General features: G+C 45.0%; 2 protein-coding genes across 4 annotated transcripts in view; one reads left to right on the top strand and one right to left on the bottom strand.

The window, feature by feature from the left end:
- The first annotated feature begins 162 nt into the window (after window positions 1-162).
- Window positions 163-17555, top strand: NDUFAF7 (NADH:ubiquinone oxidoreductase complex assembly factor 7). Its single transcript, XM_065401342.1, has 10 exons — window positions 163-244; window positions 629-792; window positions 8200-8280; window positions 9685-9795; window positions 11508-11721; window positions 12308-12366; window positions 12940-13053; window positions 15245-15388; window positions 15801-15974; window positions 17213-17555. The coding sequence occupies exons 1-10, from the start codon at window positions 163-165 to the stop codon at window positions 17426-17428; spliced, it is 1359 nt and encodes a 452-aa protein (XP_065257414.1). The 3' UTR covers window positions 17429-17555.
- Window positions 17556-22575: 5020 nt separating this feature from the next.
- The window catches only part of PRKD3 (protein kinase D3), an 87657-nt gene continuing 82591 nt past the window's right edge, over window positions 22576-27641 (bottom strand). For all 3 annotated transcript variants that reach the window (XM_065400796.1, XM_065400797.1, XM_065400798.1), the window contains exons 16-18: window positions 25390-25657; window positions 23891-23976; window positions 22576-22749 (exon numbers count right to left, since the gene is read on the bottom strand). In XM_065400796.1, the coding sequence (XP_065256868.1) occupies window positions 22576-22749; window positions 23891-23976; window positions 25390-25657 (528 nt within the window). The remainder of the gene's footprint in view (window positions 22750-23890; window positions 23977-25389; window positions 25658-27641) is intronic.

Below are 27641 nucleotides of genomic sequence, written 5' to 3'. Positions count from 1 at the left end.
CAGTCAGGGAAACCCTCACACCTGCAAGCATCGCCTGTGCCCTGGCCCGGCCTAGGACTCAGTCCCCTGCGTGTATTCGGGGTGGAGGGAGCATACACAGCACCCAGGAACTGGCAGCGTCAGGACAAAGGTGGAAGGTCAAAGGGCACGAGTGCTGCAAACATGACCCGGCTGTTTGCACGGCGCTCTCTGCTCGCGGCTGTCCTCGGTGTCTCCTGGCAGCAGCGACTTCTCGGTCACCATGGTAACAGCCGGGCCCAGCGCCGCGGCCGTGTCACGACAGCGCTCTGACCCCCACAGCCCCCCTCCGCGCCCGCAGCGTCCGAGTCCCTTGGGGGCGTTGGGGGAAAGGAGCCCGCGTCCCGAGCTCAGCAGGGAGCGGACAGCGCGGGGGCGGGGTTATCCCCAGCCCTGGCGCGCGGGGGTCGTGTCTGCAGCGCTTCCTCACTGGGAGTCTGGCATGAACGTGCCCGGCCGCCGGGCCAAGTCTTTAACCCCCCAGCGCCGCCTTGCAGCCGGCCGGGGTCCCCCTTTCCCGCAAGCTGCAAGTGTCTCAGCTAGTCACGTAATGAAAATCCTTCCTGTAGTGAGGGTGTCTGTGTGTTTTCCTCCCCTAACGCTTCTCCAGTTGTCCCGGCTGCATGGAGACGCCAGTGTTTCAGTGCCGGAAGCAAAGCAGAAGACAGCCATCAGGTTACTCCAATCCTAAAGCATCTCATGTTCAAAATAAAGTCAACTGGCCCTATTACAGTCGCTGAATATATGCGGGAAGTCCTAACTAATCCTGTGAAGGTACGTGCACAGCCTGGTGCTTCGGAATGCAGTTAGTGTGAAACAGATAACATCGCAACACATTGCTGGGATGGTCCTTACCTCTGATAAACTCCCCTCTTTCAAAGCATGTTTTTGTTTCTTTTAATAGACAAGCTAGACCAGCTCATAATACAGTTTGTAACCAGGCTGGTAACTTGCTAATGGTTGGTTTTGCACACATATCACATTGTTAGTGCCCCCATATCACATTGTTAATTAGTAACCAACACAGCTAACGGTGGCACACAGTTGCCTTCCTATAACTGGTTTGGGGAAGCTTTATTTAGGGTGGAGATGGGAAGCAGAGGGGTAGTTTGCAATGTAGACCCCTAAATGTACCTATGTAATCGGGTTGTCAGGTCCTCCTCCCAACTCTTGGGGAGTAGGACAGTACAGACATCCCAGAAGGTGCTGCCAGTGTCACTTTATGTGCATGCTTTCCTTCAGAGGACTAATAGGATAATATATGCTGGAATTCCATCACTGCCCTTGGGGAAACTGCACCACAAAACTTAAAGTTCTTCTTCGAGTGATTGCTCCTGTGTATTCCACTTTAGGTGTGCGTGCTCACCATGTGCACTGGTGCCGGAAGTTTTTCCCTTAGCAGTACCCGTAGGAGGGGAGCACTGCTGCAACCCCTGGAGTGGAGCCTCTATATCGCGCTATAAGGGGAGCTGCGCACTCCCCCAACCCTCAGTTCCTTCTTGCCGCCAGTGAAGGTAGTCGGAACTTTGTGCTCCAGCCTTGCTGTAGCCCTTCTAGTAGCCTTAGTAGTACTCATCTTTTCCATAGTTGGATAACTTCTTTAGTTAGTTGCCTGGTGCGGGGCATGCCCCGTGCCCCAGGCTTCAAGTCGTGCGACTCCTGTCGCAGTTCTATGCCAAGAAGTGACCCTGCACACTCAGTGTCTTCGCTGCTTGGGTGAGACTCACGTAACCGATTGAACGAAACATGAGAGAGATATCCGGCTCCGGGCCCTGCTAATGGAATCTGCGTTGGCCCCAGCACTGGCGCACCAATCGGACTCGGCACCGGGTACCGCATCCTCGGTGCGGAGCGAGGCGCCCTCCACCAGTCGGCACCGTTCACCCGCTAAGAAGCAAGGGAAGACTCAGCGGCACCAACAAAAAGACAGGGGTGAGGCCGGACCCGAGTTGGGCAGCCCACGATCCCCCTCAGGATCCGACTCGTGCTGAGCGGAGTAGCCCAGTCCCGTCCGTGCGTGCCTCTCCCACGGTGAGAATGCCGTCGACGCTGGAGGCTGCACAGGCTGCGCATGACATCCTCTCCCTCCCGGTGCCGGGTGCGCCGCCCGGGACGGTCCCCCGGTCCCAAGGGAAGCCGCTGTTGGGAGCACACCAGCCCTCCCCGACAAGACACAGCCCGCGCTCCGAGGACCATGCGCCCCATTCGACAAGGTCCTCACATATCTCGCATCAGCCCTCCACTCCGATTAGACTGGCTGACTCGTCTGCGCGGGAGTCTCGAAGGTCCTCCACTCCCCATCGGAAGCACAGGCACCGAGACAAGCGGCGTCGACGCTCCTCTTCGGATAGGAGCTACAGGAGCAGATCCCGACCCCATCGTTATGGATGCTCGGGCTCGAGTGCCCGCTCCGCCAGACACCATAGACAGAGCTCTCCTCAGGCGTTACCGGCACCGAAGCGTCGTAACTACGATCGCCGGCATGACTATGAGAGCAGCACTTCGGTCAAGTACAGCTCCTCATCGTCGTCGAGGTCCAGATCTCGAGGTCAGCACCGGCATGACCGTAGACGCTCCCGTCGCTCCCATGGCACCATGCAGTCAACGGCGACCTCGGCCTCGGCACCCAGCCACCTGTCCCGGAGCCACACCAGGCCCCAAAAGCAGCCTGCACCACTCGGCACCCAAGCCGGTCAGTGGCAAGGGGCACCGTGGCAGGGCCAATGGTGTCAATGGGCACCGTGGCCACAATTGCCTGCCCAGGTGAGACCCCGCTCGGTAGCCAGGGCGTCCCAGACCCATTCGGTGTCCCCCCCACGACAGAGTCAGAAGTCGACAGGCACCGAACCGGCAGCACCGGGCCCGGACTCAGTCTTGGGAGTCGAACCAGCGGCACCTCCCGACACCCTGGTAGCCGGACCAGCCCCCTCGCCGGCACCGGACGAGACCATAGTGGCACCTCTGTCCGTTATGCAAGAGGCCTTTAAGCTCCTCGAAAGGGTAGCCTCGAATCTCCAACTCCAGGCTGAGGAAATGGAGGAGCCGTCGGACACCCTTTTCAATGTACTGTCCTCCTCGGCACCGGGCCGTGTGGCCCTACCCCTTCACCAAGGTGTGGCCAACATATCGACTGCCCTGTGGCAGACCCCAGCTTCCTTGGTGCCCATTTCCAAGAAAGCGGAGAGAAAGTACTTTGTTCCGGCTAAGGAACATGAGTACCTGTACTCCCATCCCGCACCTAACTCCTGGTGGTGGAGTCAGTCAACCATCGGGAACGCTACGGCCAGCCTGCACCCACCCCCAAGGACAAAGACACCAAGAGACTTGATTCTTTTGCCAGGAAAGTTTATTCTTCTGCGAGCTTTCAACTTCGGGTGGCCAATCACCAAGCCCTGTTGAGCCGCTATGATTTTAACTTGTGGGTGTCTCTACCGAAGTTCGAGCCTCTTCTGCCGGAGGGGGACAAGAAAGAGTTCAAGGCTCTGGATGAGGAAGGGGCAGCAACGGCGAAAGCAGCCCTCCAGGCCGCCTCAGACGTGGCAGACACGGCAGCCCGTTCTATAGCGTCGGCCATCTCCATGCGAAGGGCGTCTCCTGTCTGGTCTGTCTGCAGAGTCTCAGTCTCTGGTGCAGGACCTTCCCTTCGACGGGAAAGCGCTGTTTGCGGACCAAACCGATGTTTGCCTGCATGGGATGAAAGACTCCCGTACCACCCTGCAACCTCTGGACCTATATGTCCCGCCAGCGAAGGACAAACCTAGGCCGCAGACCTCCGCTCCCCCCGCTAGGGGCAGATATGAACCCCCTCCTAAGCGACCGAGGGAGCGGAGACGCAGGTCTCAGCGTCAGTCCCGCTCAGCCCCGCGACCAGGCCCATCGAAGGGCAAGAGGCAGGAGAAGAGGCGGTTTTGACTCTTTGGGGGGGCCACCGGGCCTCTTGCCACGGACGCCCCCCAGTTAAAGTTTGTGTTCTGCAACCGTTTATCTGCGTTTCAAGTGAAGTGGTCCTGTATAACGTCAGACCAGTGGGTCCTCAGCACGATTTCCAGGGGCTACATGTTGCAGTTCACCTCACCACCCCTCCACTACCCCCCGCCCCGGGAGGACCTCGGGGACTGGGAACATGCCGCCCTCCTAAACCAAGAGGTGGCGCGTCTTCTCAACCTAAGTGCGGTGGAGAGGGTACCGGCGGAATTTCAGGGCAAGGGATTTTACTCCCGGTACTTCCTGATCCCAAAGGTAAAAGGCGGGCTCCGGCCCATCCTCGACCTGCGGAACCTCAACAGGTTTATGGTCCACTACAAGTTCCGCATGGTATCCCTCACCTCCATCATCCCCTCCTTAGAGCTGGGGGATTGGTTTCCGTCCCTGGACCTCCAGGATGCATATTTCCACATCCATATTTTCGAGGATCACAGGCGCTTCCTCCACCTCCTGGTAGGGCGGGACCATTACCAGTTTGCGGTCCTCTCCTTTGGCCTTTCCACAGCCCCCAGAGGTTTTTACCAAATGCATGGCAGTGGTGGCAGCCCACCTCCGGAGGAAAGGGCTGCAAATTTTCCCTTACCTGGACGATTGGCTCCTCAAGGGCAGCCCCCGGTCCCAGGTTCAGGCCCAGATGCAATTTCTCCTGTCCACATGCGCGGGTCTGGGCCTAGTGGTGAATGAGGCCAAGTCCACGTTGGTACCTGTTCAGCGCATACACTTCATAGGGGCTCTGCTAGACTCCCGAGAGGCCACAGCCTCTCTTCCCCGGGACAGATTTGAGACACTCAAAGGTCTCGTAGCCTCGGTCACGGCCTTCCCCGTGACGACGGCAAGGGTATGCCTTCAAATCCTAGGTCGCATGGCAGCATGCATGTCCGTGGTGCGACATGCCAGACTCAGAATGAGGCCCCTCCAACTTTGGTTGGCCTCCCAGTATTCCCAGTCCCGGGACAGCCTGGACAAGATGGTCCGATGCCTCCCAACGTGGTGGCCGCTCTGCAATGTTGGTCCCTCCCGAGCAATACGCTGAACGGGGTCCCCTTCCGAGAACTCCCTCCCTCTCTAGACCTGGTGTCAGATGCCTCGGACCTGGACTGGGGAGCCCATATAGGGGACATTCAAACCCAAGGCAGATGGTCGACCTTGGAATTCTCTCTGCACATAAACGTCAGGGAGCTCAGGGCAGTACGCCTGGCGTGCGTAGCGTTCAATTTGCACCTTCGCGGGAAGGCAGTCAGAGTCCTCACGGACAACACGACCACGATGTATTACATCAACAGGCAGGGAGGCACGCGTTCCTTGGCCCTGTGCTGGGAAGCCCTGGACCTATGGGAGTTTTGCATAGCCCACGATATCTTCCTACGGGACTTCCACCTACCCGGCGCGTGCAGTGTGCAAGCCGATCGCCTCAGCAGGGTGTTTTCCCACCAATACGAGTGGTCACTCCACTGGGAAGTTGCCCAACAGCTCTTCCAAGAGTGGGGAGCTCCCCGGGTCGACCTCTTTGCTACCGCCCAGAACAGACGCTGTCCCCAGTTCTGTTCCAGGGCAGGAGCAGAAAGGGGGGCGATCTCAGACACATTCCTCCTCCAGTGGTCAGACCAACTGTTCTATGCCTTTCCACCCTTCCCACTGATAGGCAAGGTTCTGCAAAAAGTAAAGGCAGACAGGTCGAGGGTTATCTTCATAGCCCCGGATTGGGCCCATCAACATTGGTACGGGACCCTTCTGCAACTTTTAGCGGCCCCCCCGCAGAGGCTGCTGCTTCGCCCAGACCTCCTCTCCCAGGAGAAGGGATGCCTTCTCCACCCCAACCTGGCCGCGCTCCACCTGACAGTGGTTGCTCCATAGTTAAACGAGGAGGAGGGAAGGTGCTTGGAGAATGTAAGACGAATTCTGTTGGAGAGCAGAAAGCCGTCCACACGGCGCACGTACCTTGCCAAATGGTCTAGGTTCTCCAGGTGGGCGAGGGAGCGGAGCACCTCCCCGTCATCTGCATCCCTCCAGCTTATTCTAGATTAACTCCTGTCCCTTAGGACCCAAGGACTAGCCCCTGCCTCCGTCAGGGTTCATTTAGCGGCCATTTTAGCCTTCCACCCTCCGGTGCAAGGTCAATCGGTGTTCTCCCATCAAATGACCTCCCGCTTTCTAAAGGGCCTTGATTGTGCATTTCCGTACGCCAGGGCCCCGGTCCCGCAATGGGATCTGAACCTAGTGTTATCCCGCCTCACGGGTCCTCCCTTTGAACCCTTGGCCACGTGTTCCTGGTCCCACCTCTCATGGAAAGTGTCATTTTTGGTGGCTATTACCTCAGCCCATCAGGTCTCGGAACTTAGGGCCTTGACCTCGGAACCCCCGTATACGGTTTTCCACAGGGATAAGGTCCAGCTTCGTCCACACCCTGTGTTTCTCCCGAAGGTGGTCTCCGCCTTCCATATGGATCAGGACATTTTCCTGCCAGTACTCTGTCCTAAGCCCTATTCCTCCAACGAGGAACACCACCTACACACGCTAGACATACGTAGAGCACTGGCCTTCTACCTGGACCGAACCAGGCCATTCAGGAAGTCCTCGCAACTATTCGTTGCGTCGGCCGAGCAGATGAGGGGGCAACCAGTTTCCACCCAGCGCATTTCCCGCTGGATCAGCTTGTGCATACGCACGTGTTATGACTTGGCAGGGGTTCCCCCCGCCGCCTATAGTGAAGGCGCATTCTACGAGAGCTGAAGCCTCGTCAGCCGCCTATGTGGCCCACGTCCCTATCCAGGACATATGTAGGGCTGCCACGTGGTCCTCTGTCCACACTTTTTCCTCACACTATGCGATCGTCTCCCAAGCACGGGATGATGCCGGGTTTGGTAGGGCGGTACTCCGTCCCTATAACCTTTAAACTCCTACCCACCTCCATCAGATATAGCTTGAAGTCACCTACTGTGGAATACACAGGAGCAATCACTCGAAGAAGAAAGGACATTTACCTGTTCCGTAACTGGCGTTCTTCGAGATGTGTTGCTCCTGTCTATTCCACATCCCGCCCTCCTTCCCCTCTGTCGGAGTTGTCTGGCAAGAAGGAATCAAGGGTGGGGGGAGTGCGCAGCTCCCCTTATAGCGTGATATAGAGGCGCCACTCCAGGGGTCACAGCAGTGCTCTCCTCCTACTGGTACTGCTAAGGGAAAAACTTCCGGCACCGGTGCACGTGGCGAGCACGCACACCTACTGTGGAATAGACAGGAGCAACACATCTCGAAGAACGCCAGTTACGGAACAGGTAACTGTCCTTTTCACTCATTTGGGTCTCCTACAGAAATAGTCATGAGTGTCAGATGTTAGGAAAACTACACAAAAATTCCCTCCTTGGAAAATGCTGTGATCATTCAGTTGGGGGAGGCAGGTGAGAGAGGGGAGGAGGGTTCATTAGTGAGATTTTCCTCAGTCCTGGCAAAATTTTCCTTTATAATTTGAGATGCACACCCCCTCACTTGCATTGCACTGCCAGCAGCAGCAGCATTATCTCTGGAAGAAGCACCTGCAATCGGGTTTCTCCTACTAGCCGCTTAGCTATTTAATATCTTATTAGATGTGTCTCTGTTCTAGTTAGCTTGGCACCATCTCCCCTCCACCTTGTTCATTTCAGTTATTATGGCAATGCTCAATTCTGTTATGATGTGAAGAATGACTTCTTTAGTTGGTTGTAAAGTCTGCAAAAGAATTAATTCTGAGTGCTGTACAAATCAGACTGTCCTCTCTCAAATGGAATTGACAACTTTGTAATTTTAACCCACGCTGATCAAATGATCATAGAAAGTTAAGCTGTCATACAGAACACTGTCAGGTTCAGATTTCTAGGGACTCATAAAAAGGGGAAGTAATAAGCTCAGTAATAAAAATCAATGTTTTAATTGTTTTAACATTTATTCTTTTTCTTCTACAAATCCAAGTTCATTTCTTATTTTTTCCTTGATGTAAAATTTGTTGTTGCATCAATCAAACTCTCGCCATTTTCCGTAGGAGGAGTTTTGTGGGGTATTTTGGATTTGTTTCATTTTTTTCAGCATTAAAATGACTACATTTGTTCAGTAGACTGGAAAGTGATTTAATTTTTAAAGCTCAGGAGAATATGAAGGCTTTCATATTAGTGATCGGAAAATAAATGTGCTATTATTCTTTTTTTTTTTTATTTTACTTTACTTTAGGGTTACTATATGCACCATGACATGCTGGGAGAAAGAGGGGATTTTGTTACTTCACCTGAAATAAGTCAAATCTTTGGGGAGGTAATATAAAATTATTTTTTTAAATGTTCCTTTCATCCTTAAAACATACTGTTACAAATACAGTTTATGAACATGTGGTCATATATGTTACCAGTGCTGATAACATTTGTTGAGAAGCAAAAATAAACAGACATCTGAAAAGTGACTGTGTTGAAAGAAAAAAGCATTTGGGGCCTTCACGTGTATTGTGTATGAATTATTTTCATACCAATTTGTTTGGTTCATAAGCAAAAAACTGTTGTAACTTCCAGGCTTGAACTCAGAACACAGCTTGACTTTTAGATCCCATGCTTTCTGACTGATGCTATTACCAGTAATAAAGACTGTACAGGCCAAATTCTGCTTTCAGTTGCACTTATGAAAAGGTATTGTATCAGTGCTGGTTGCTATGTGGAAATTGGTATCCACAAGTGGCTTGCATTTGATAGTTAGTTAACAATTCTTTTGATGCACAAAGCCAGAAAAGAATCCAGCTCAATCTCCCAGAACGGTTTTAGTTCTTCAGGGCTGACAGTAATCAGATCTGCTCCCTCTAGAGCAGGGTGGGCAAACACGGCCTGGGGGCCACATCTGGCCCTCGAGCTCCCGCCATGGAGCAGGGTCCGGGGCTTGCCCCGCTCCGCGCGGCTCCCGGAAGCAGTGGCATGTCCCCCCTCCGGTTCCTACATGTAGGGGCAGCCAGGGGGCTCCGCATGCTGCCCCCACCCCAAGCGCTACCGCCGCAGCTCCATTGGCCGGGAACCGCAGCCAATGGGAGCTGCAGGGGCAGCGCCTGTGGACAGGGCAGTGGACAGAGCCGGAGGGGAAACGTGCCGCTGCTTCTGGGAGCTGTTTGAGTAAGCGCTGCCTGGAGCCTGCACCCCTGACCCCCTCCCATGCCCCAACCCCCTGCCCCAGCCCTGATCCCCCTCCCATCCTCCAAATCCCTCTGTCCCAGCCCCTCATCCCTAGCCCTACCCCCAGAGCCCGCATCCCCAGCCGGTGTCCTTTTCCCCTCCTCCCCCTTCCCCTCCAATCCCCTGCCTCAGCATGGAGCCCCCTCACGCACCCTGAACTCCTCATTTCTGGCCCCACTCCATAGCCCGCATCGCCAGCCAGAGCCATCACCCCCTCCTGCACCCCAACCCCCAATTTAGTTAGCATTTATGGCCCTCCACACAATTTGCATACCAAGATGTGGCCCTTGGGCCAAAAAGTTTGCCCACCCGTGCTCTAGAGGTTCAGGAGTCATGTTGGCTGCTTAGTAAAAGAATGAGAATTTTACGTAGCCACTTTTCAGCGCAGATCCATGCTGTAAGACTGGTAAAATAATTTAAATGTTTTGGTTTCTGCAGGTGAAATGCAGGTGTATGTATCACTAATGCTATAAATTCTAGTAAGTTTTGTGTTTTCTCTTCGCAACAGTTAATAGGAATATGGTATGTTAGTGAATGGATGGCCACTGGCAAACCTAAAACTCTCCAACTGGTGGAACTAGGCCCAGGTAGAGGCACTCTTACAGATGATATTTTGCGGGTACGTAAAAAGAATATAATATTCTCTGTATGTCTGAGTTTACTAGTTTGGGGTTCGCTTTGGCTCACACAGCTAACATATTGAAACCTGAAATCCAAAATGAAATTCCATAATGTGTTGAAACTTCCTTATCTACTGAATGCATTTTGGTTACTAGACTGCAGCATTGGATTTTACCTAAGCATATCTATCCGTATTCCTGTTATTTTAGTGAGGAAATTGGGGGGGGGGCTCAGAAGTGAGATGAGAACACTGGATATTAGAAGCACAATTGTGCAGATCCATCACTAATCCACTGTAATATACAATTACATTGAGGAAGAGGGTAAGAATATCCCATTAGAATACACTTATAGAAAAGTTACCCAGGGTCGTAAGCAGTTTATATGAATGTTGCTGATTGTAATTAGGAGGCCCTAATGTGAGCTACAGAAACAAGACAGTATTACAGGCTTGACTCTCAGAGGTGATCAGTATCCTGAACTCCTATGTACTCCAGTGGGAATGGCAGAGGCTTATCACTTCTTGGGATATCAGACCCTTTCTGATGTAATGCCCGTTCCTCAATTACCAACCAAAAGGAACGTTGTTATTGGAATTCAGTACTCCAGGGAAAATATTGGGAGCTCCCACTCCTTCATTCACAAACAAAAGTCAAATGTAATAATGATTGTGGAGTGCATAATATACATTGTTCTCGTGTATCCTACTTTGGAAAAAGCAGAGATTGCTGGTGAACCAGTGCACTCCAAAAACAAAATTTGCTCTAGGTGTCAGAGAAGTTGCTTCTTTATGCCAGACTCCTGTTACTCTCAATAAGCTTTCATTCATTCCCCCTTCTTCTTGAGGATGTGGGTCTGCATTTCCATCCTCTAGTTCAGCAATTCTCAAACTGTGGGTTGGGACCCCATTTTAATGGGATCGCCAGGGCTAGCTCAGGTTACAGTCCCCCTTCCTGGGGCTGAAGCCCTTGGGGCTCTGCCCTCCCCGCATCGGCTCAGGGTTTGACTTCAGCCCTGTCACCTAGGGGGGGCTCAGACTTTGGCCCCCCTCCTGGGGTTGTGTAGTAATTTTTGTCATCAGAAAGGGGTCGGGGTGCAGTGAAGTTTGAGAACCCCTGCTGTAGTTGGGTTGTTTTGTAGAACCACAGGACTTGGTTCTGCTTCTGTTGAAGTCAATGGTAAAGTTCCCCTGACTTCGATGGGAGCAAAATTGGAAACCCCTTTTATTGTAAAAGAACCCTGCAGTTATGGGGCGGGAGGGAGAGAGGGTTTTTTTTAAATGATCTCTCAGCCTGAATTGTCTTTTTTGGGGGGGAGGGAGAGAGTTAACTTTTCACTTTGGACTGTGCTTTTTGATTTTTCCCATGTGGCCACATTGATACCATTATTTAATATGAACTACGGGATAAAGATATGCAGCTTTCTGTTGTTGCTGCTGACTAGTGACCTGAACCAAGGGTAATACTCACATAGGTAAGGGTGACAGGATCAGGCCTTAGATGAGCTAGCTGAGTACACTCCTCTCTAGAGACCAAGGATGAAATTCTGGTCCCACTGAAGTCCGTGAGTCCAGGATTTAACCCCAGATATGCTCCCTTCACATTTTTCAGTCTCCAACAGTACAAGCAGTTAAAATCAACTCCTAACCCAAGTTTACAGTACTGCAGCACACAACTGCCTCTATCCGACTTCCTCTTTCTCTATTTACAGGTCTTTAACCAGCTTGGCTCTTTACTCAATAAATGTGACATTTCTATTCATCTGGTAGAGGTGAGCCCCAAACTAAGTGAGATCCAAGCGTTGACGCTCACAGGAGGGAAGATACAATCAGAGCTTGATGTTACTTCCCCTGTCTACATGAAAGGCATTAGCAAGGCTGGAATTCCAATCTTCTGGTACCGAGAGCTGCAAGACGTACCACAAGGTAGTTATATTTTTTTTTTAGTTGTAATGATGGCTTTCTTCACTCATTTGTAACCTTTTTATAACTGATAACTTCTCTGCAGTGTGGTTATGGATAGAAAAGTAATTCTGTATGAAATAACCCCTACTTCTTTTGTGAGCCTGAACAAGATTTGGGCCCAGATTTTCTTAAGTGGCCATTGATTCTGACGTCCTCCATTTGTGGATGCCCATCTTGACACCCTTTGTGCCTGTTCTTCAGATGTGGTGAATGCATGCAGGTCCCATTGACTTCATCTGCACTTCCTGGATACCAACAGGACTTCTGAAAATCAGGCTCAAGCTGGCAACCCAAAACAGAGGCATCCAAAGATAGTAGCCACTTTTTAAAATTTGGTCCTTAATGTATCTGTGCCTCAGTTAGATAAAATGGGAATAATAATAATTGCATCTCTCATAGTGATGTTGACTAGCTGAATTCATTACTGTTTATAAAGTACATTTTGATTCCCAAGTGGAAGGTGTTAGAAGTACAAAGTACTATTGTTAATGTATTTTTATGTTGAAACACAGATGTCCTTTTTACACTTTGTTTTTTTTTTAAACAGGTACCAGCTTTTATTTAGCACATGAATTTTTTGATGCCTTGCCAATACATAAATTTCAGGTACATCTAGAAGCCCATTGTGTGTGACTTTCTGTTTAAGGGATGTGTGGTATATGGAAAAATAAAACTCATTACCAAGCCAGACTGGGACTTGTTTACTAACCCCACCACTTACAGAAATATATATTCAATTGTAACTGAAAAAAGATACTATGTTGTATGTATGTATTATTGAAAAAATAAAGAGAGACTTCTAAGGTTTTAGGAGAAACTTAAATCTTTCCAGATTCTTATGGGAATAGTTTGCTTAGATAACTTGAATAAAATTCTGGAGATGGGTGTTTATATGAATTTGGCAATAAAGTGACAACTCTTAAACTTACTCCTCCATGGACGTACTTAAGCCTGCATTTATTGACCTTAAGAGCATTCTACCAGACCAATTTCCCAGGCTTTCCCTAAAAGGCAGTTGGCTGGGGGTTCTGGTCCAATGTACATTTGATATTGTTATAAAAATGTACAAGCATCTCTGTGTTTTGATAAATCTTTAGTTCAAACTAATAGATACATAGGCTGAGTTCTGATGGGCTACAGTTTGGAACATCAAATAAATATTTTTAGTTTATTAAATAGAGAACAGAACAAGGATGGCGTGAAGTGTTGATTGATATAGATCCAAAAGCTCCTGACCAACTGCGGTTTGTTCTGGCACCATCTGCCACGCCTGCTACAGAATACTTCATACAGGTAAGATTATGTCTGCCTGAATTACTTCAGATTAGCACTGCCCTATTCTTTCAAGCATCCGGTTATTATTGGCTCTTCAGTTATTTCTGTGATTCCCAGAACATCTTCATCTGAGAATCTACTATTTCGTACTATATCATCGAGTGAGTTTGTTAGCCTCATATAAATCACTGCACAGTTTTAAGTTTTATTGTTGCAGGAAAAATGTTGAGCTTTGTTCCTCATGAGTAGTAAGTAGGAGCATTTAATAGTTACAAAACCTTACCGTCCACCTACCTCTCCTTTTCCAAATGTAATGCTGGCTGTGACGGTGCTTGCAAAAGACTGTTTGCTCATGTGAACGTTTAAGCTGGTACGTCTTTGTGAAGTTAGTGCATTATGGTGTTTGGTTTGCATTACAGTAGCTCTTGGCCCCCTTCTGTATGTACACCTACTAAAAGACAGTTCCTGCCCTAGAGAGCTTACACTATAAGGTCCTGATCCTGAAAAGTCTTGCAGGTGCTTAACTTTATGCACTCTGAGTGGGGTTCAATGGGACTTCACATAGGGCACAAAGTTAAACACATGCACCAGTCTTTGTGGAGCTGGGGCCTAAATAGACAAAGTATCAGTTTACAGATGGGGATCTGAGGCAGAGGGACACAAAATGCTAAACAGGAAATCTTTGGCAGAGCTGGCACTTGAAACCAGACTTCCTGAGGCCCAGGCTAGCATGTTACCTCCAAAACCATCCCTCCCTGACACTGGCTCTGATTCAGCAAAGTCTTAAGCATATTATTGGTACCTGTCGGTACATATTAATCCTGTAAGTCCTTCTTTGAATATTAATTTCATTTACATGTTAACTATTCTCTCAAAATCTTTACGGTACTGAGTGTGTATTTGGATATTAAGTCTAGAGTGTTCGGTCCATAACCTGTGGGTGACCTATATTCAGCAATTTCTAATTATTGAGCATTAGACTATAATCCATCCTGGCACCTCCACGTCTGTGGGAAAATAGATGTCCAGGAAAGAGAGCCCCTCAAATTACCCAAAGTGTCTACAGAATATAAGCAGGATTGCTTGATTGATCAGGAGCAACTGTTATTGCAGATGCTTTCTGCAATGATGAAATGGGGGTCAATTAAAAAATGTTTTTGGCAGGGGCTGGTTGTCATAGCTGCTAGAAATAATGACCAGATAAGAATTCGTTTTTTGCTTATCAATCCTGTAACAAAGATACAAAAAAGGAATAAGTAATGATAAATGAAAAACCTTAAAACATATGGCAAAATCAATTATAGGAAAGTATTTTTCCCTATACAAAAGGGGTTTCTTTGTCTCACACCCTATGAAAAATAGAGGGCTTGAAAAATAGGTTGGAGAATGCAAAACTACTGGTATCTCACCAGTTTCAGAAGGGAGAGAGGCAGAGGCCAGCTTTTTACTTTACGCCAAGGGTGATAATGTATCTATTCTTTCTGTATTATGTACTACATAGTGCTGTAGTAATCTGTAGTAATTATCTTTTATTAAATTCCATTTGATCCTGTTATTTGACAGTCTTGAATCATTAAATTCAGATGTGCAACAGTATGCTTCAGTGTTCTGCTGAAATGGGGTTAGATATGCCCATTACAATATTTAAGTGATTATAACTGCATTTTTCTAAACCAGGGTCAGCTTTTAAAAACAAAGCTACATTTTCTGAGTGAAGCAAAATTTCCAACTTAAAACTACTTACAAAAATATTTTTGGGTTAAGACCATAAGGTGAGACATTTCATCTAAGGAGGTCCTTTTGTGAGAGAGAGGTAGCTGAAGTAGTATTTTCAATCTCCAATTAGAATGGCATAGTAATGACAACCTGATGCTAGTATTCATTTTCATTAGAGAATTTTCCTCATAACACTCTGGGGCAGGTAGATGGGGAAGTTGAGTAGTACAGTGGGTTTTTTCCACTATTTCTCTATCACCACAGTACACTTCCCATATAAATTATTAACTGAAGAAAGCATTGGCCCAAACCAGCTCAAGAAACTGCTAGGGTAACCTAGAGCAGCTGAATATGGGGGTATGACCCATGTACGACAAAACAATCTGACAACAGGTACAAGTCAGAGAAACGAAAAGAAATTTTTTTTGCTCTAAATCAGCTAGTTACTTTTTGTGTGCTGATTTATGCATTTAATCCTTACATCCTGCATTAGGGTAAAGAAGTAAGAGATCACGTGGAAGTATGTCCTGATGCTGGCATTCTCATTCAGAGACTTGCCTGTCGTATTCAGGAGGATGGGGGAGCTGCACTGATTGCTGATTATGGTCACAATGGAAATAAGACTGACACTTTCAGGGTAAGTTTGATAGTTAAAATGCTCAGTTATCTTTCACTCCTTACTGCATAAGTAGATCAATGACTATAGAAAGTAGCCAAAGTTCTGAAAGATTTGCTCAAGAAAGACCTATGACTAAAAGCTATTAATCTCCTTACTATGCAGCAGTCAGTGAAACTACTTTTGGGTGATGGACTGCTTACACAAGTAGAAGTTGCAGAATTGGGCTCTAAATAAATATGGGGGGAAGGGATGAGTGAGGTGGGCCCTTGATTCTATCGTCAGTGAGTTTTTGTTTATGCAATTGGAGAAAGTAAACTTTAAAAACACAATTTGCCTGTCATGTATTATTCCTTCTGGTATTTTTGGCCTAAAGACAGACTGCCACCTACATGTGCACTGGCTTAAGTTATCTTGTAACTTCATTTTTCAGAGTTTCCGCAGTCATCAACTTCATGATGCATTAATAGCTCCAGGTACAGCAGACCTGACAGCAGATGTTGACTTCAGCTATCTCCGAACTATGACACAGGGAAGAGTAGCCACATTGGGACCTCTAAAGCAACAGGAATTCTTAAAGAATATGGGTATTGATGTCCGGCTGCAGGTAGGGTTTAGTGATTGCATGTAGACACTATTACTAATGCACAAACACCTCATAATGGCATAGAGAGTACACTTAAAGTTTGCGGACGATACCAAGCTGGGAGGAGTTGCAAGTGCTTTGGAGGATAGGATTAAAATTCAAAATGATCTGGACAAACGGTCTGAAGTAAATAGGATGAAATTCAATAAGGACAAATGCAAAGTACTCCACTTAGGAAGGAACAGTTGCACACATACAAAATGGGAAATGACTGTCTAGGAAGGAATACGGTGGAAAGGGATCTGGGGGGCATAGTGGGTCACAAGCTAAATATGAGTCAACAGTGTAATACTGTTGCAAAAAAAGCAAACATCATTCTGGGATGTATTAGCAGGAGTATTGTAAGCAAGACATGAGAAGTAATTCTTCCACTCTACTCCGTGCTGATTAGGCCTCAACTGGAGTCTTGTGTCCAGTTTTGGGCACCACATTTCAGGAAAGATGTCAACACATTGGAGAAAGTCCAGAGAAGAGCAACAAAAATGATTAAAGGTCTAGAAAACATGACTTATGAGGGAAGATTGAAAAGATTGGATGTGTTTAGTCTGGAGAAGAGAAGACTGAGGGGACATAAGTTTAAGTACATAAAAGGTTGTTACAAGGAGGAAGGAGAAAAATTATTGTTCTTAACTTCTGAGGATAGGACAAGAAGCAATGGGCTTAAATTGCAGCAAGGGCGGTTTAGGTTGGACATTAGGAGAAACTTCCTAACGGTCAAAGTGGTTAAGCACTGGAATAAATTGCTTAGGGAGGTTGTAGGATCTCCATCACTGGGGATTTTTAAGAGCAGTTTGGACAAACACCTGCCAGGGATGGTCTAGATAATACTTAGTCCTGCCTTGAGTGCAGGGGACTGCACTAGATGACCTCTTGAGGTCTCGAGCATATGATTCTATGCCTCTGCTACAGTAAGCATTCATTAAAAGTGGGTTTTATGTATAAACCTTCTTGTTTCTATATACTGTCACTTGGTTGCAAGTTTTATTAAAATTTAATTTTTAATTATGATCTGCAATCAATGGTGTTTTATATTTTAAAAGTAATTTTGGGTAACAGTTATATTCCATTCAGTATAAGGCCCCATTTGGATCTCACTAGTTATACACAGATTCTGGTCTCCTGATCTTCCTAGTGTAGAAGGGTTATTTGTGGGAGAGGAGGAACAGAAGTAAAGGCATAATGAACATTGTTTCTTTCAGGTGCTATTGCAAAATTCAAGTGACACAGCAATGCACAAACACTTGCTTCAAGGCTATGATATGTTAATGAATCCTAAGAAAATGGGGGACCGCTTTCATTTTTTTGCCCTGCTGCCTCATCAGAGACTTGCACATTCTGATCAGAAAGTGAATCTACAACACTCAAAATCTCTTTCCGCACCTGTTGCTGGATTTGGTGAACTTATCTGGAAATAAAGCGAAAGATTAGACACTGTATAATTGATGGGAGCCTGCCAGTAACTATTAAAGTCACAACAAAGAAAATGAAGTCTATGCATTTTATAGTTTTACATATTCAAGAAAATAAACTTTTCTTGTAATGGATCACTTGTCTGTATGTAACAAGGATTTATTTAACCGGGTTATGCACTGCCTTTGTGCTGATGTACAAGCACAGGAAATGTACCATCATTCTGGCCTGCTGCTTCCCCAGACAGCTTCTTTGTGCCTCCATCTTAGGTACGTACCTGTGGTTTCCTTGGAACCTGAGGCAGCATTAAAGGCCCAAAGATTTCTCAGCGATTTCCCTGGTTACACCCCTCTTAACTGCAGCCCTCCATTACACCTCAAACAGGCTGCAGTGATAAATCTATATGATGCTTATCTGTTGTGGGTAACTGGGCTACTGTAATTGACTAGAATGACCTGTGTTGTGTATAAGCTAACATCAAACTGAACAAATTTTAGCAGTTCCTATACAAGAAAGGTATACACAGTAAATGAGAGCAAACTGTTTGTTCCAGTGGATTTTCACTTTTAACACTTTGATTGTGAATGACATACCTGTGAAATCAGGTTTTACTGTACTTATTAGTTGACGTACAGCCATGATCACCGACTGCAGGGGTGCCCACCAGAGCATTTCCTAAGGCCTGGGGCCTGCTTCAACACAATACTAACAGCCAATACAGTGTAAACTAAAATGATGTAAACATAACGCTAATGATTTCTTGTTTTTAAATAGGTTGTTTCTATGTACAGTATTGTCTAAATACATATGAAACAAGCAGAACTTAAATATAAATCAATAGAGGTGACTGTAAATCTTATTAAAATATGTAGAATCTTTTGACCTACCCAAGGTTGTGTGTAGGTTTAAAAGTTGACCACCACTGACCTAATGGACAAAAAAGTTAATTACTACAGTTCCAGGAGTCTCACTTCTCCTTTCCTGGGAGAAAGCTGACACCCTTCTATGGTTGAAATTTTCTCAGTGCAACTGATCCAAAGTGGAATGAAAACATTGCCTTCTAAGGCACACATGTATATGTAGGTGGTGTCAACTGCAACAAAGGGTTAGGTGAATAAATCACTTTACCATAAAAGGTTTCCATTGTACAGCCAGTAAATAGTATTCATTTGGCCACATTTTCCTACTGCTTGCTACATTCTGGGTGTACTTTTAACAGTAAAGTTACATTCATGCTGCAATAGAATACACCTTGATATGTTTATTTTACTTTTCCCACTATTCTAGGGCTTACACTGTTACTGCCTATTCTGTAAGAATTTAAACACAAACGAAGGAATGACTAAGTGAACAAGAGGTAGCTGAACTATGACAGTTCTAAAAGGTGAAAGAAAAATTGCATAACAACTTTGGCTATTAGGAGGTACTATCAAGAAGCTATCATACTTGACCTACGTTAACATTGTTTGATGTAATAAGAGATTTGGGGAATGTCCTGTGGATTCTAACTAGGTATATTTGTTTAAAACCCAGCACTCCGTGTCAGTAATTCTCTTAATCCATTTTTAAGAAGTCAAATGTTTTGAAAGATCTGAAGGGGGGAAGGAGGGGAGTAGTACACCTTTGGCAGCAGCTGTGCTCACATCAGTGATCCCAGCACACAAACAAGTAAGTACACAGACAAGTTGTTTTCAAGGACATTTTAACACAGGTGAAGGAAGGGAATCCATGTAAATGGAGGACGACAAATCTGATAGGGAAATAAATTTTATTTTCAAGCTTAGAGGATATTTACAAACAATGGGATGTATAAAAATATAAAAAAGTACTTGACAGTGTCCTTTTGAGGCTACAAATTTTACTTGAGCTTTTTCTAGCATCAACAAAGCACTATTTCTTGCATGAATGCAACTTCTTAATTCAAAACAGGTTAATGATTATGTAGCACTGGGTACAAATTCATCTGGAGCAACTGATTATTATAACTCCAGGTTCTTAGTCAGTGACTTAAAGCTTAAAATTTAATAAAAAAGGTTTTAGGCTTTCATTAAAAAAGTTAGAGTGCAAGCTGTGCAATTCATTTCATGGCTTGTAAAATGTGTGTGATAACTATCAGAGTAATACAAATGTTCCAGTTATTTTTCATCTTAAGCATCAAGCCACAACAGGGTGTGTATTGCTACAGTACTGGCCCGTGCCATAGGTGTTCTGAGGCTTGAAGTATTTGACTCATCTTAATAGTGTACCAGTGATCCAGGAATGCATATGCTTAATTTATTGCTATTAGAATATTGCTACTTAATTCTAAAATTCATTAGTTTTAAAATCATGGGTGGGGATTTTAAACAACATATCCTACTGCTATGGAATTCACTATAGAAGGATTAGACAAAAGGGCAACAAATTTGGAGCACACTTTTACTACTAATTTGAATACGTTTATTTCCAGTGTTTTTTGGGGGGGGGAAATCCTCAACTTCCACTATCTGCTTCTAACCCCAGGAGTCCAAATGGCTTTAACAGTTTGTGCTCCAAAAGCCAATTTCAATTCTCATTTTGTTTTTAAACCTAAATTGGGAATACTGAATAGGTCTTATTTTGTGTTTTAAAATAGAAACACACTTCACAGGGGTGGAGGGAGGGTAGTTAGGCCTCTTCATTTCATGGATACAACCCTCTCCTCCAACCCTAAGAACATAAGAACGGCCATACTAGGTCAGACCAAGAGTCCATCTTGCCCAATATCCTGTCTTCCGCCAGTGGCCAACGCCAGGTGCCCCAGAGGGAATGAACAGAACAGGTAATCATCAAGTGATCCATCCCCTGTCGCCCATTCCCAGCTTCTGGCAAACAGAGGCTAGGGATACCATCCCTGCCCATCCTGGCTATAAGAACGGCCAAAAGCTATTGTGCTTTTCAAGCAACTGACCTGCTTTAAAGATGTTTATTTAAATGTAATTGGAAGCCCTGAAATGCCTCAACTCAGAAGTGTTTGAAAGTCCAACCATATCTGAAGCACTACAACCATAAGAGGCCCGGTGCCCAAATTTCAGAGGTGCTAGAGAAATGATGGCAGCTAGAAGAGAAAGTGTCACTTCCCTCTCCAAGCCTGGATGTGACAAACTTTACAGGAAATTAGGCCAATACTAAGCCAATGATTTCACAGGTGATCAGACTACTTCAAAAATTAAAACTACAATTGAATTAGCATACAAGCTGTTTCAGTACTCTCTGTGGAGGGACCAATCCTGAAATCTCCCCTCAATGAGGCTTCAAGGCTAAGGGGGCAGATTCTGTCTCCTACTACAATTCCTTTACAGTCTTCCAGCACCACAAAAGGGAAAGGACAATCCCCTGGAGAATTCCCCAAATGCAGGAGTGGTATGGGCAGCTCTACTCACCCACCCTGATTTTGATAATTACAATTAAAAATATTTTAGTCAGCCTACAAAAACATTACCTCACCTAGAAGAGTAAGGAGACCCCAAAGGCTTCAATTACCTTTGCAACCGAAACCTACAGAATTTACATTTTAAAAAAACATAAGGACACTACCCAAAGCCAAGTTATTAGCTAGTTGGACCTATCTGGGAGATGCACAGCCTTGCATCAACTCCCAATAATACATGGCTGAAATTTCATCAGAAACTCACAACTTTAAGTAAATGGAGGCCTCCATTTAATATAGCGGGCATAAGGCTTTCTTCTTGAAACATGGCCGACTTTAACTGCCAAACTATCTTCCTGCACCATCATTTCAGAAGGAAACTTCTGCTTCCCTCTCCATTTGGCCACAGTTCTCAAGATGTGGCTGGGTATGTTTAAACGGAAGTTTCTGTTAAGAAGCTGAATTAAGAGTTGGTTTAGAACTCCTAATTCAGTTTCATAATCTATAAAGTTTAGGAAGTGGGGAAGGGGTGGAATTGCAGGTTAAAGACTGGAAGGCTGAAATAGGAGGCAATGCCTCTTCCTCCTGGCAGCTGGATTCATGAACTAACCTGTTGGCAACAGTTTGTGGCGCAACAGCACCTTTAACTCATGCTCAATTTTGATTTTTTCAGCAGGACTCCTAATTTAGTTTGTTCAACAGAAAATGAGGATCGAGAGTTGCCATCAGGCCACAAACTACTGCAGACAGGCTGAGTCCGGGGAACCTAAAATGAACATAAAATACGTTTTTCAAAGTTATTCAAAACAGTAGAGGAAAAGTGTTTATACTTTTCTTTACTATTTTGCATATCCTGCTAGAAACTATTTTTCCACCGTGGAAGGATATGCGACATAAAAGTGTGTATGCTATTTGTGCACTACTTTGGTGATTTTAAGACAAAACACCTTTGGTACACACCAAAGACACATCCCAATCTTGCATATTAATGCACACCCTGTTGTGGTTTATTGCTCTATTGTAAGAGACAACGTTGAGGGCTACCACAGCTTTTTGATTGTCAGTTGGCATTCAACAGAAATATGAAATCCGGTGTTACTATCTTATCTTCAGACATCTGGAGAAAGATCCTTCAATTCTACCAGGGCAAAGAAAGTCAAGCGTTCAACTGCTTAAAACAGCGGCAAACAAGCATGTTCCTTTACCTTTATTATTATCGCATACCGGTCAAACATTCAGTCTTTTAAATTAGTCCTACTCCAGCATTTTCTGTTGTGATTTGGTAAAGGTATACGGTTTTGATTTCTTTTTACAGCCTCTTTCCACAATGTACAAACTAGGAAAGTGGAGATGTATCTAAATACCAGAAAACAGTACTCTATGGCTTAGTAAATAAGGGACTAGGAAACCATAAAAAAATTGTTTCGTTATTGCATAGGCTACAAAAAAACACAGAAAACTCACACCATGCATTCAATCTGTATGCATTACACCTCAGTAACATCGTCCGTAACCATACAGCTAGTGAAATGTTACCCAAGTTGCTTATCCCATTGCCAGATCACATTTCATAGTTCAAGAAATTAGAGATGAAGAAAAACTTGTTAGGTCATTTTGCTCATCCACCTGCCAGTGCAGGATCCTTCATGGTTTTGTAGATTGAATCATCTGAACAACATTCAAAGAGCAATATCTGTCCAGAAAAGTATCAACATCAGTTTCTATCTGAAGCTCCCTTCTGTAATGAAGTTAGCATGGTGAATATTAAGGGTCTTCTTCCATATCATCTGGATTCGGGGCCATAATGAAATGTTTGGGGTACACAAGGTTGTGTTCATAAGCATGTTCTTCCCAGCGAGCATCATCACTCTCATGGGTAATGTAACGCTCTCCAATGCGAGTTTCAAACTCTCTAAGGTCAAGCCAAGTCTGATAATCCTTTAAAAAAATTAAGGTGAATGGTTTATGAAACCCATGGCAGCACAACAGTCATAAAAATCAAGTTAGCAATTCAATACTTTTACTTTAATATGACTAGGTGACTACAGACAAAAAGATATAGTGCAAACCCAAACAGGATTAGGTTCACCTGAAGGGGCTTGAGTTGAAATAAGTTAAATCCCTCTGGTTTCAGTAAAAGTACTACACCTCTACCTCGATAGAACGCTGTCCTCGGGAGCCAAAAAATCTTACCGCGTTATAGGTAAAACTGCGTTATATTGAACTTGCTTTGATCCACCGGAGTGCGCAGCCCCGCCCCCCCCGGAGCACTGCTTTACCGCATTATATCCGAATTCGTGTTATATCGGGTAGCGTTATATCGAGGTAGAGGTGTACTACGTACAATTTATGAAAATGTAATGATTCCAAGACAGACATTTTTCAGATATATGTAAAAATGCTGTCCTTTCAGTTGAAATACTAATTCCATCAAATCATTGAGTGGGTTTTCCAGAGTTCTCTTGTCTGTCTGTGTGCAAAATTGTGAGATTATGTAGTTGTCAGAGATCAGAAAGTAAAAGGTACCCGAGTGAAAACTGAACCAACACTTTCCTTCTACAAACACACTTCACCTCATCTTGCCTCTTCTAAAATGAGTCATGGTATACATTCTGCTTTCATTCTCTACTTGAGAACAAATAGCATCCCACTCTGCCATGTATTTGAGGTGGAGTTGAGTGTTGATAATTGGCAATACTAAGGAAATGAACTCTCCACACCACTGCCAGATAGACAGTAAAGAGTAAAAACAGAGAAAAATTAACAGTATCACAGAGAACAGGAGGGCAAGATAAGATTCTGAAGGGCAGGGGGAAGGAACACATAAGGAGATGGGGATTTAGGAAGGACGCAGCAGGTAAGCATGGTCAATGAGGCTTGGTTCTCTCTCATATTAGATTAATTCGAGTTGCCATCTTCATGGATGTGCATTGTAAGATATTTTCATAATGTTGCGGTAAAAACAATTTACAGTTACAAAGTTTACAAAGCCTTTGAGCTATTTAATTTAAAATGTGATTCACTTAAAGGACAGTTACATACCGCTTTTATAGAAAATAAGGTGGGCAATAGCTCTTACCTGGAGCCAGGGATGACTAAGAGATTTGTCAACACTGTAACGCTTTCTCATCTTCACTTGAAGCAAATTGTTTATTAAATCAATGGCTGGGGCGGGGGAAAAGCCACAGAACAAACAAATTATCAAAAATTCTACAGTATAAATACAAATCTGTCATCTCTAATGTAGTTTACATGTAACTCAAATTTAAGTGTTACCTAAAATATATACACAATGTATACTGTGTGAATCTTAGCCAAGCCAATGGTCTTTACAATAAGTTTTAACTCATGTTAGGAGAAAGCCAGAAAGGTAGTGTTTTGTTTGTTTTTAAAAAACACACTACTCAAAACCGAGTTTACTGATTTACTCCAAATTGAGTTTATTGATTTCAAATTTACTGTTAAAAATAACGTACTAATGTGAGGATAAAATCCTAGTCCGACTGAAGTCAATGGAAGCTTTGCCAAAATTGGTCCTAAATTAAAAGGGGTAAAGTTTTCAAAATGACTGGGGTACTTAAGAACCTAGGTCTCATTAGAAGTCAATGAGATTTAGGCTCCTCAGCCAGTTAGGCTCTTTTGAAAATTTTATCTTATATCTTTTTAAAGTGCTCTCTCAACAATAAGTTCCCACCATCACACACTACTCTCAGACATCCCTCCAGGTCTTAAGTATATACACCACTTATTTTATCATCATCGTGAATTTCACAGCTAGAGCTAGGCCCATGCTAAAACCCCAGGTCTGAACAACCTTGAAGTCTGCTAACATTTGGATCCAGATCTGAATATCTTCACTCACCCCTATTTCGTTATTGCACTGGACCAGAATGTTTGGATCCAGAATTCTAGTTATACACCTCTACCCCGATAGAATGCTGTCCTCGGGAGCCAAAAAAATCTTACCACGTTATAAGTGAAACCGCGTTATATCGAACTTGGTTTGATCCGCCGGAGCGCGCAGCCCTGCCCCCCCGGAGCACTGCTTTACCGCGTTCTATCCGAATTCATGTTATATCGGGTCGCGTTAGATCGGGGTAGAGGTGTATGCATGCCTATGTTTCAAGCTATCAGTCCCAACATACAGCCATGCTAGATTTAACTTGTCATTAGTTTTCATGAAGAGTACACATCTTTACCTCCAGCCCACCACTTTCTACACCCAGCACAAAAGTTACCTAAACCCACATTTGGTGTGTTCATACAATAAGCCATTATGTCAAGTTCTATCAACAGCTTTCTGAAATCTAGTTATATCTATTGGTTCTCCCTTTTCTCTAGACCAATTGTTAAATGTAATCCCATTTGACATTGTTTATCTTTCACAAATTCATGCTGGCTCACACCTATTATGTTAGCCTTTAACCAAAGAGTCATTCAGCTGTCAATTTTCACATTCCTGTCTGAATCAAACTCATAATGCAATTCAAAAATACCTGAATTCCAAAGAATTAATGTATATTAAATGCTATAAAAAATAAGATCCCAAAAAGCAAAAGCTCTCTTGAATTTCTTTACCTTCACTAGAAATTTCCTTCCAGGGGTTTGGTGGATACATAAATGCTGCATTTTGGATTTGGTCATTTATATCTTCATCCTCATTAAATGGGAATGTACCACTAAGGCTCACATAGACAATTACTCCCACTGACCACATATCCAGAGAGCGATTGTAACCTTTACTCCGGAGCACCTCAGGAGCAAGATAAGCAGGGGTTCCAACCACAGAGCGCCTGAAAGACTTTTCGCCTATGATGCGCGCAAAACCAAAGTCACACAGCTTCACCTGTAAATAAATACAGTACTGTTAACTGAAAAATCTCTGGTAGATCTCACAGAGGAGCAACTGTCCAAACAAAAGTATGGTATCAGGCATTACATTTGCCATCATTTAATTATTGCTTGCACTGGACAAATTGAAGCAAAAAGCAATTAGTCCTATTCCTTCAGTGAGGTCTCCCTTTACATACTTGTCTTTGGAAACTTACTAGCAAACTTGAGAAAAAACAAACAGTAACCTCTTCTGTAACTGTTGTTCTTTGAGATGTGTTACACGTGTCCATTCCACTTCACTGCACATGTCTAACCCACTTCAGGTATGTGTGCACACCCACTGCACCAGAGACAGAGATTTGTCTCAGAGTGGTACCTGTCGGGGCAACACATGCACCCTATGCTGCCTTGTGATGGCATAAAGCGTGCAGCTGCCCCACAGCCCTTCGGTTCCTCCTTACTGGAGAGACTCTTGTTATAGAGGGGAAGGGGAAGGGTCATAGAATAGACACGTACAACACATCTCGACAAACAACAGTTACAGAAGAGTTTTGTAACCATTTTGTCTTGCACACGTCCATTTCACTTCAGGTGATTCACAAGCAGCTCAATCTGGAGGTGCATTTTGGAGTCTACCTGAAAAACAACTGAAGGACTACTTGTCCAAACTAGGCGTTCTCTGGAATGCTGAGATACAGAATAATGAGTTGTAAAGGTGTGTGCCGATAACCAAGTTGCAGTCCTACAAATGTCTGTTACAGGCACTTGAGCTAAAAAACCTGTAGAACTGCCCGAAATCTTGCCGAATGTGCTACTACCCTGCTTCTCAGGGTTATATTGGCAATGTCACAACACATATGCAAGAGGAAATCCATGATGAGATTCTCTGTGCTGAGACTAGAAGGGCCTTCATCCTGTCTGCAACTGCTAAGAATAGTTGGGATGACCAACCTAAACAATTTGGTTCTGTCCAAATAAATACCTAACGCCCTTCTGACATCCAAAGTATGGAGTGTCTCTTCATCCTTATTGGGGCTTAGGAAAGAAAGTCGGTAAATTATATCACTTGATTGAGATGGAATTCTGATATTACTTTAGGCACAGTTTTCGGATGTGGACGTAACTTTGTCCTTATAAAAGGCTGTGTAAGGAGGGTCAGCTACCAAGGCTTGTAATTCCCTCACTCTTCTCTTTCATGGACAGATTAAGTAAAGAGCAGGTTGCCATCGGTTCAAAGCATTGACCCATCAACTTTGTTAACACCAGATTTGAACCCTAGGGATATAACCTGTCCAGACCCTTTAAGAACACTGGATTAGAGAATACTGAGTGGCCAGTGATTGGAAAGTGGAAACTGGAGATAGCTCCCAGGTAAACCCGGATGGTACTAATGGATAGGCCTTGTTGTTTCAGGCAGAACAAGTAATCCAAGACATGGTGGAAAGAGGCCCAGACTGGAAAACATCTTTCTGCTATAACCATAAGGAAAATCATTTTCACTTCAACAGAAAAGTATATTGACTAGAAGGTTTTCTGCTATTCAGGAAGATGTTTTGTACATTCTCTGAACACTCTGCCTCTTAAGGCATTAACTATGGAGCATCCAAGCCATAAGATGAACAGCAGACAGGTGGGGATGCAGGAGTCAACCGTGGTCCTGCAAGATCAGGTTGGGTTCTGATGGTAGTGTCAGAAGAGCCCTGACACAGAGGCTCTGCAGATTGGAGAAAAAATGGTTACCTACCTTTCGTGACCATTGCTCTTTGAGATGTGCTGCTCATGTCCATTCCATTCTAGGTGTGCGCTTGCCCATGTGCCTAGTTGTCGGAGATTTTTGCCTTAGTGGTATCCGTAGGGTCGACAGTGGCACCACCAGGAGTGCCATGCTCATGTGCTGGTATATCAGGCACTGCTGACCTTATACCCTCCCAGTTCCTTCTTGCTGGAAACTCCAGCAGGGGGGCAGGACAATGGGTAATGGAATGGACACGAGCAAC

The sequence above is a fragment of the Emys orbicularis genome, chromosome 3, assembly GCF_028017835.1.
Source record: "Emys orbicularis isolate rEmyOrb1 chromosome 3, rEmyOrb1.hap1, whole genome shotgun sequence".
Classification (NCBI taxonomy): domain Eukaryota; kingdom Metazoa; phylum Chordata; order Testudines; family Emydidae; genus Emys; species Emys orbicularis.
Note: the sequence above shows the minus strand (reverse complement) of the source record. Positions and strands in the feature narration are given on the sequence as shown.

Bases quoted from the DNA above. Each gene is read 5' to 3' on its own strand.
- NDUFAF7 (XM_065401342.1), top strand. From the start codon at position 163: ATGACCCGGCTGTTTGCACGGCGCTCTCTGCTCGCGGCTGTCCTCGGT. The intron at 9,796-11,507 runs GTACGTAAAAAG...CTCTATTTACAG, and splicing joins TTACAGATGATATTTTGCGG to GTCTTTAACCAGCTTGGCTC. The intron at 15,975-17,212 runs GTAGGGTTTAGT...TGTTTCTTTCAG, and splicing joins GTATTGATGTCCGGCTGCAG to GTGCTATTGCAAAATTCAAG.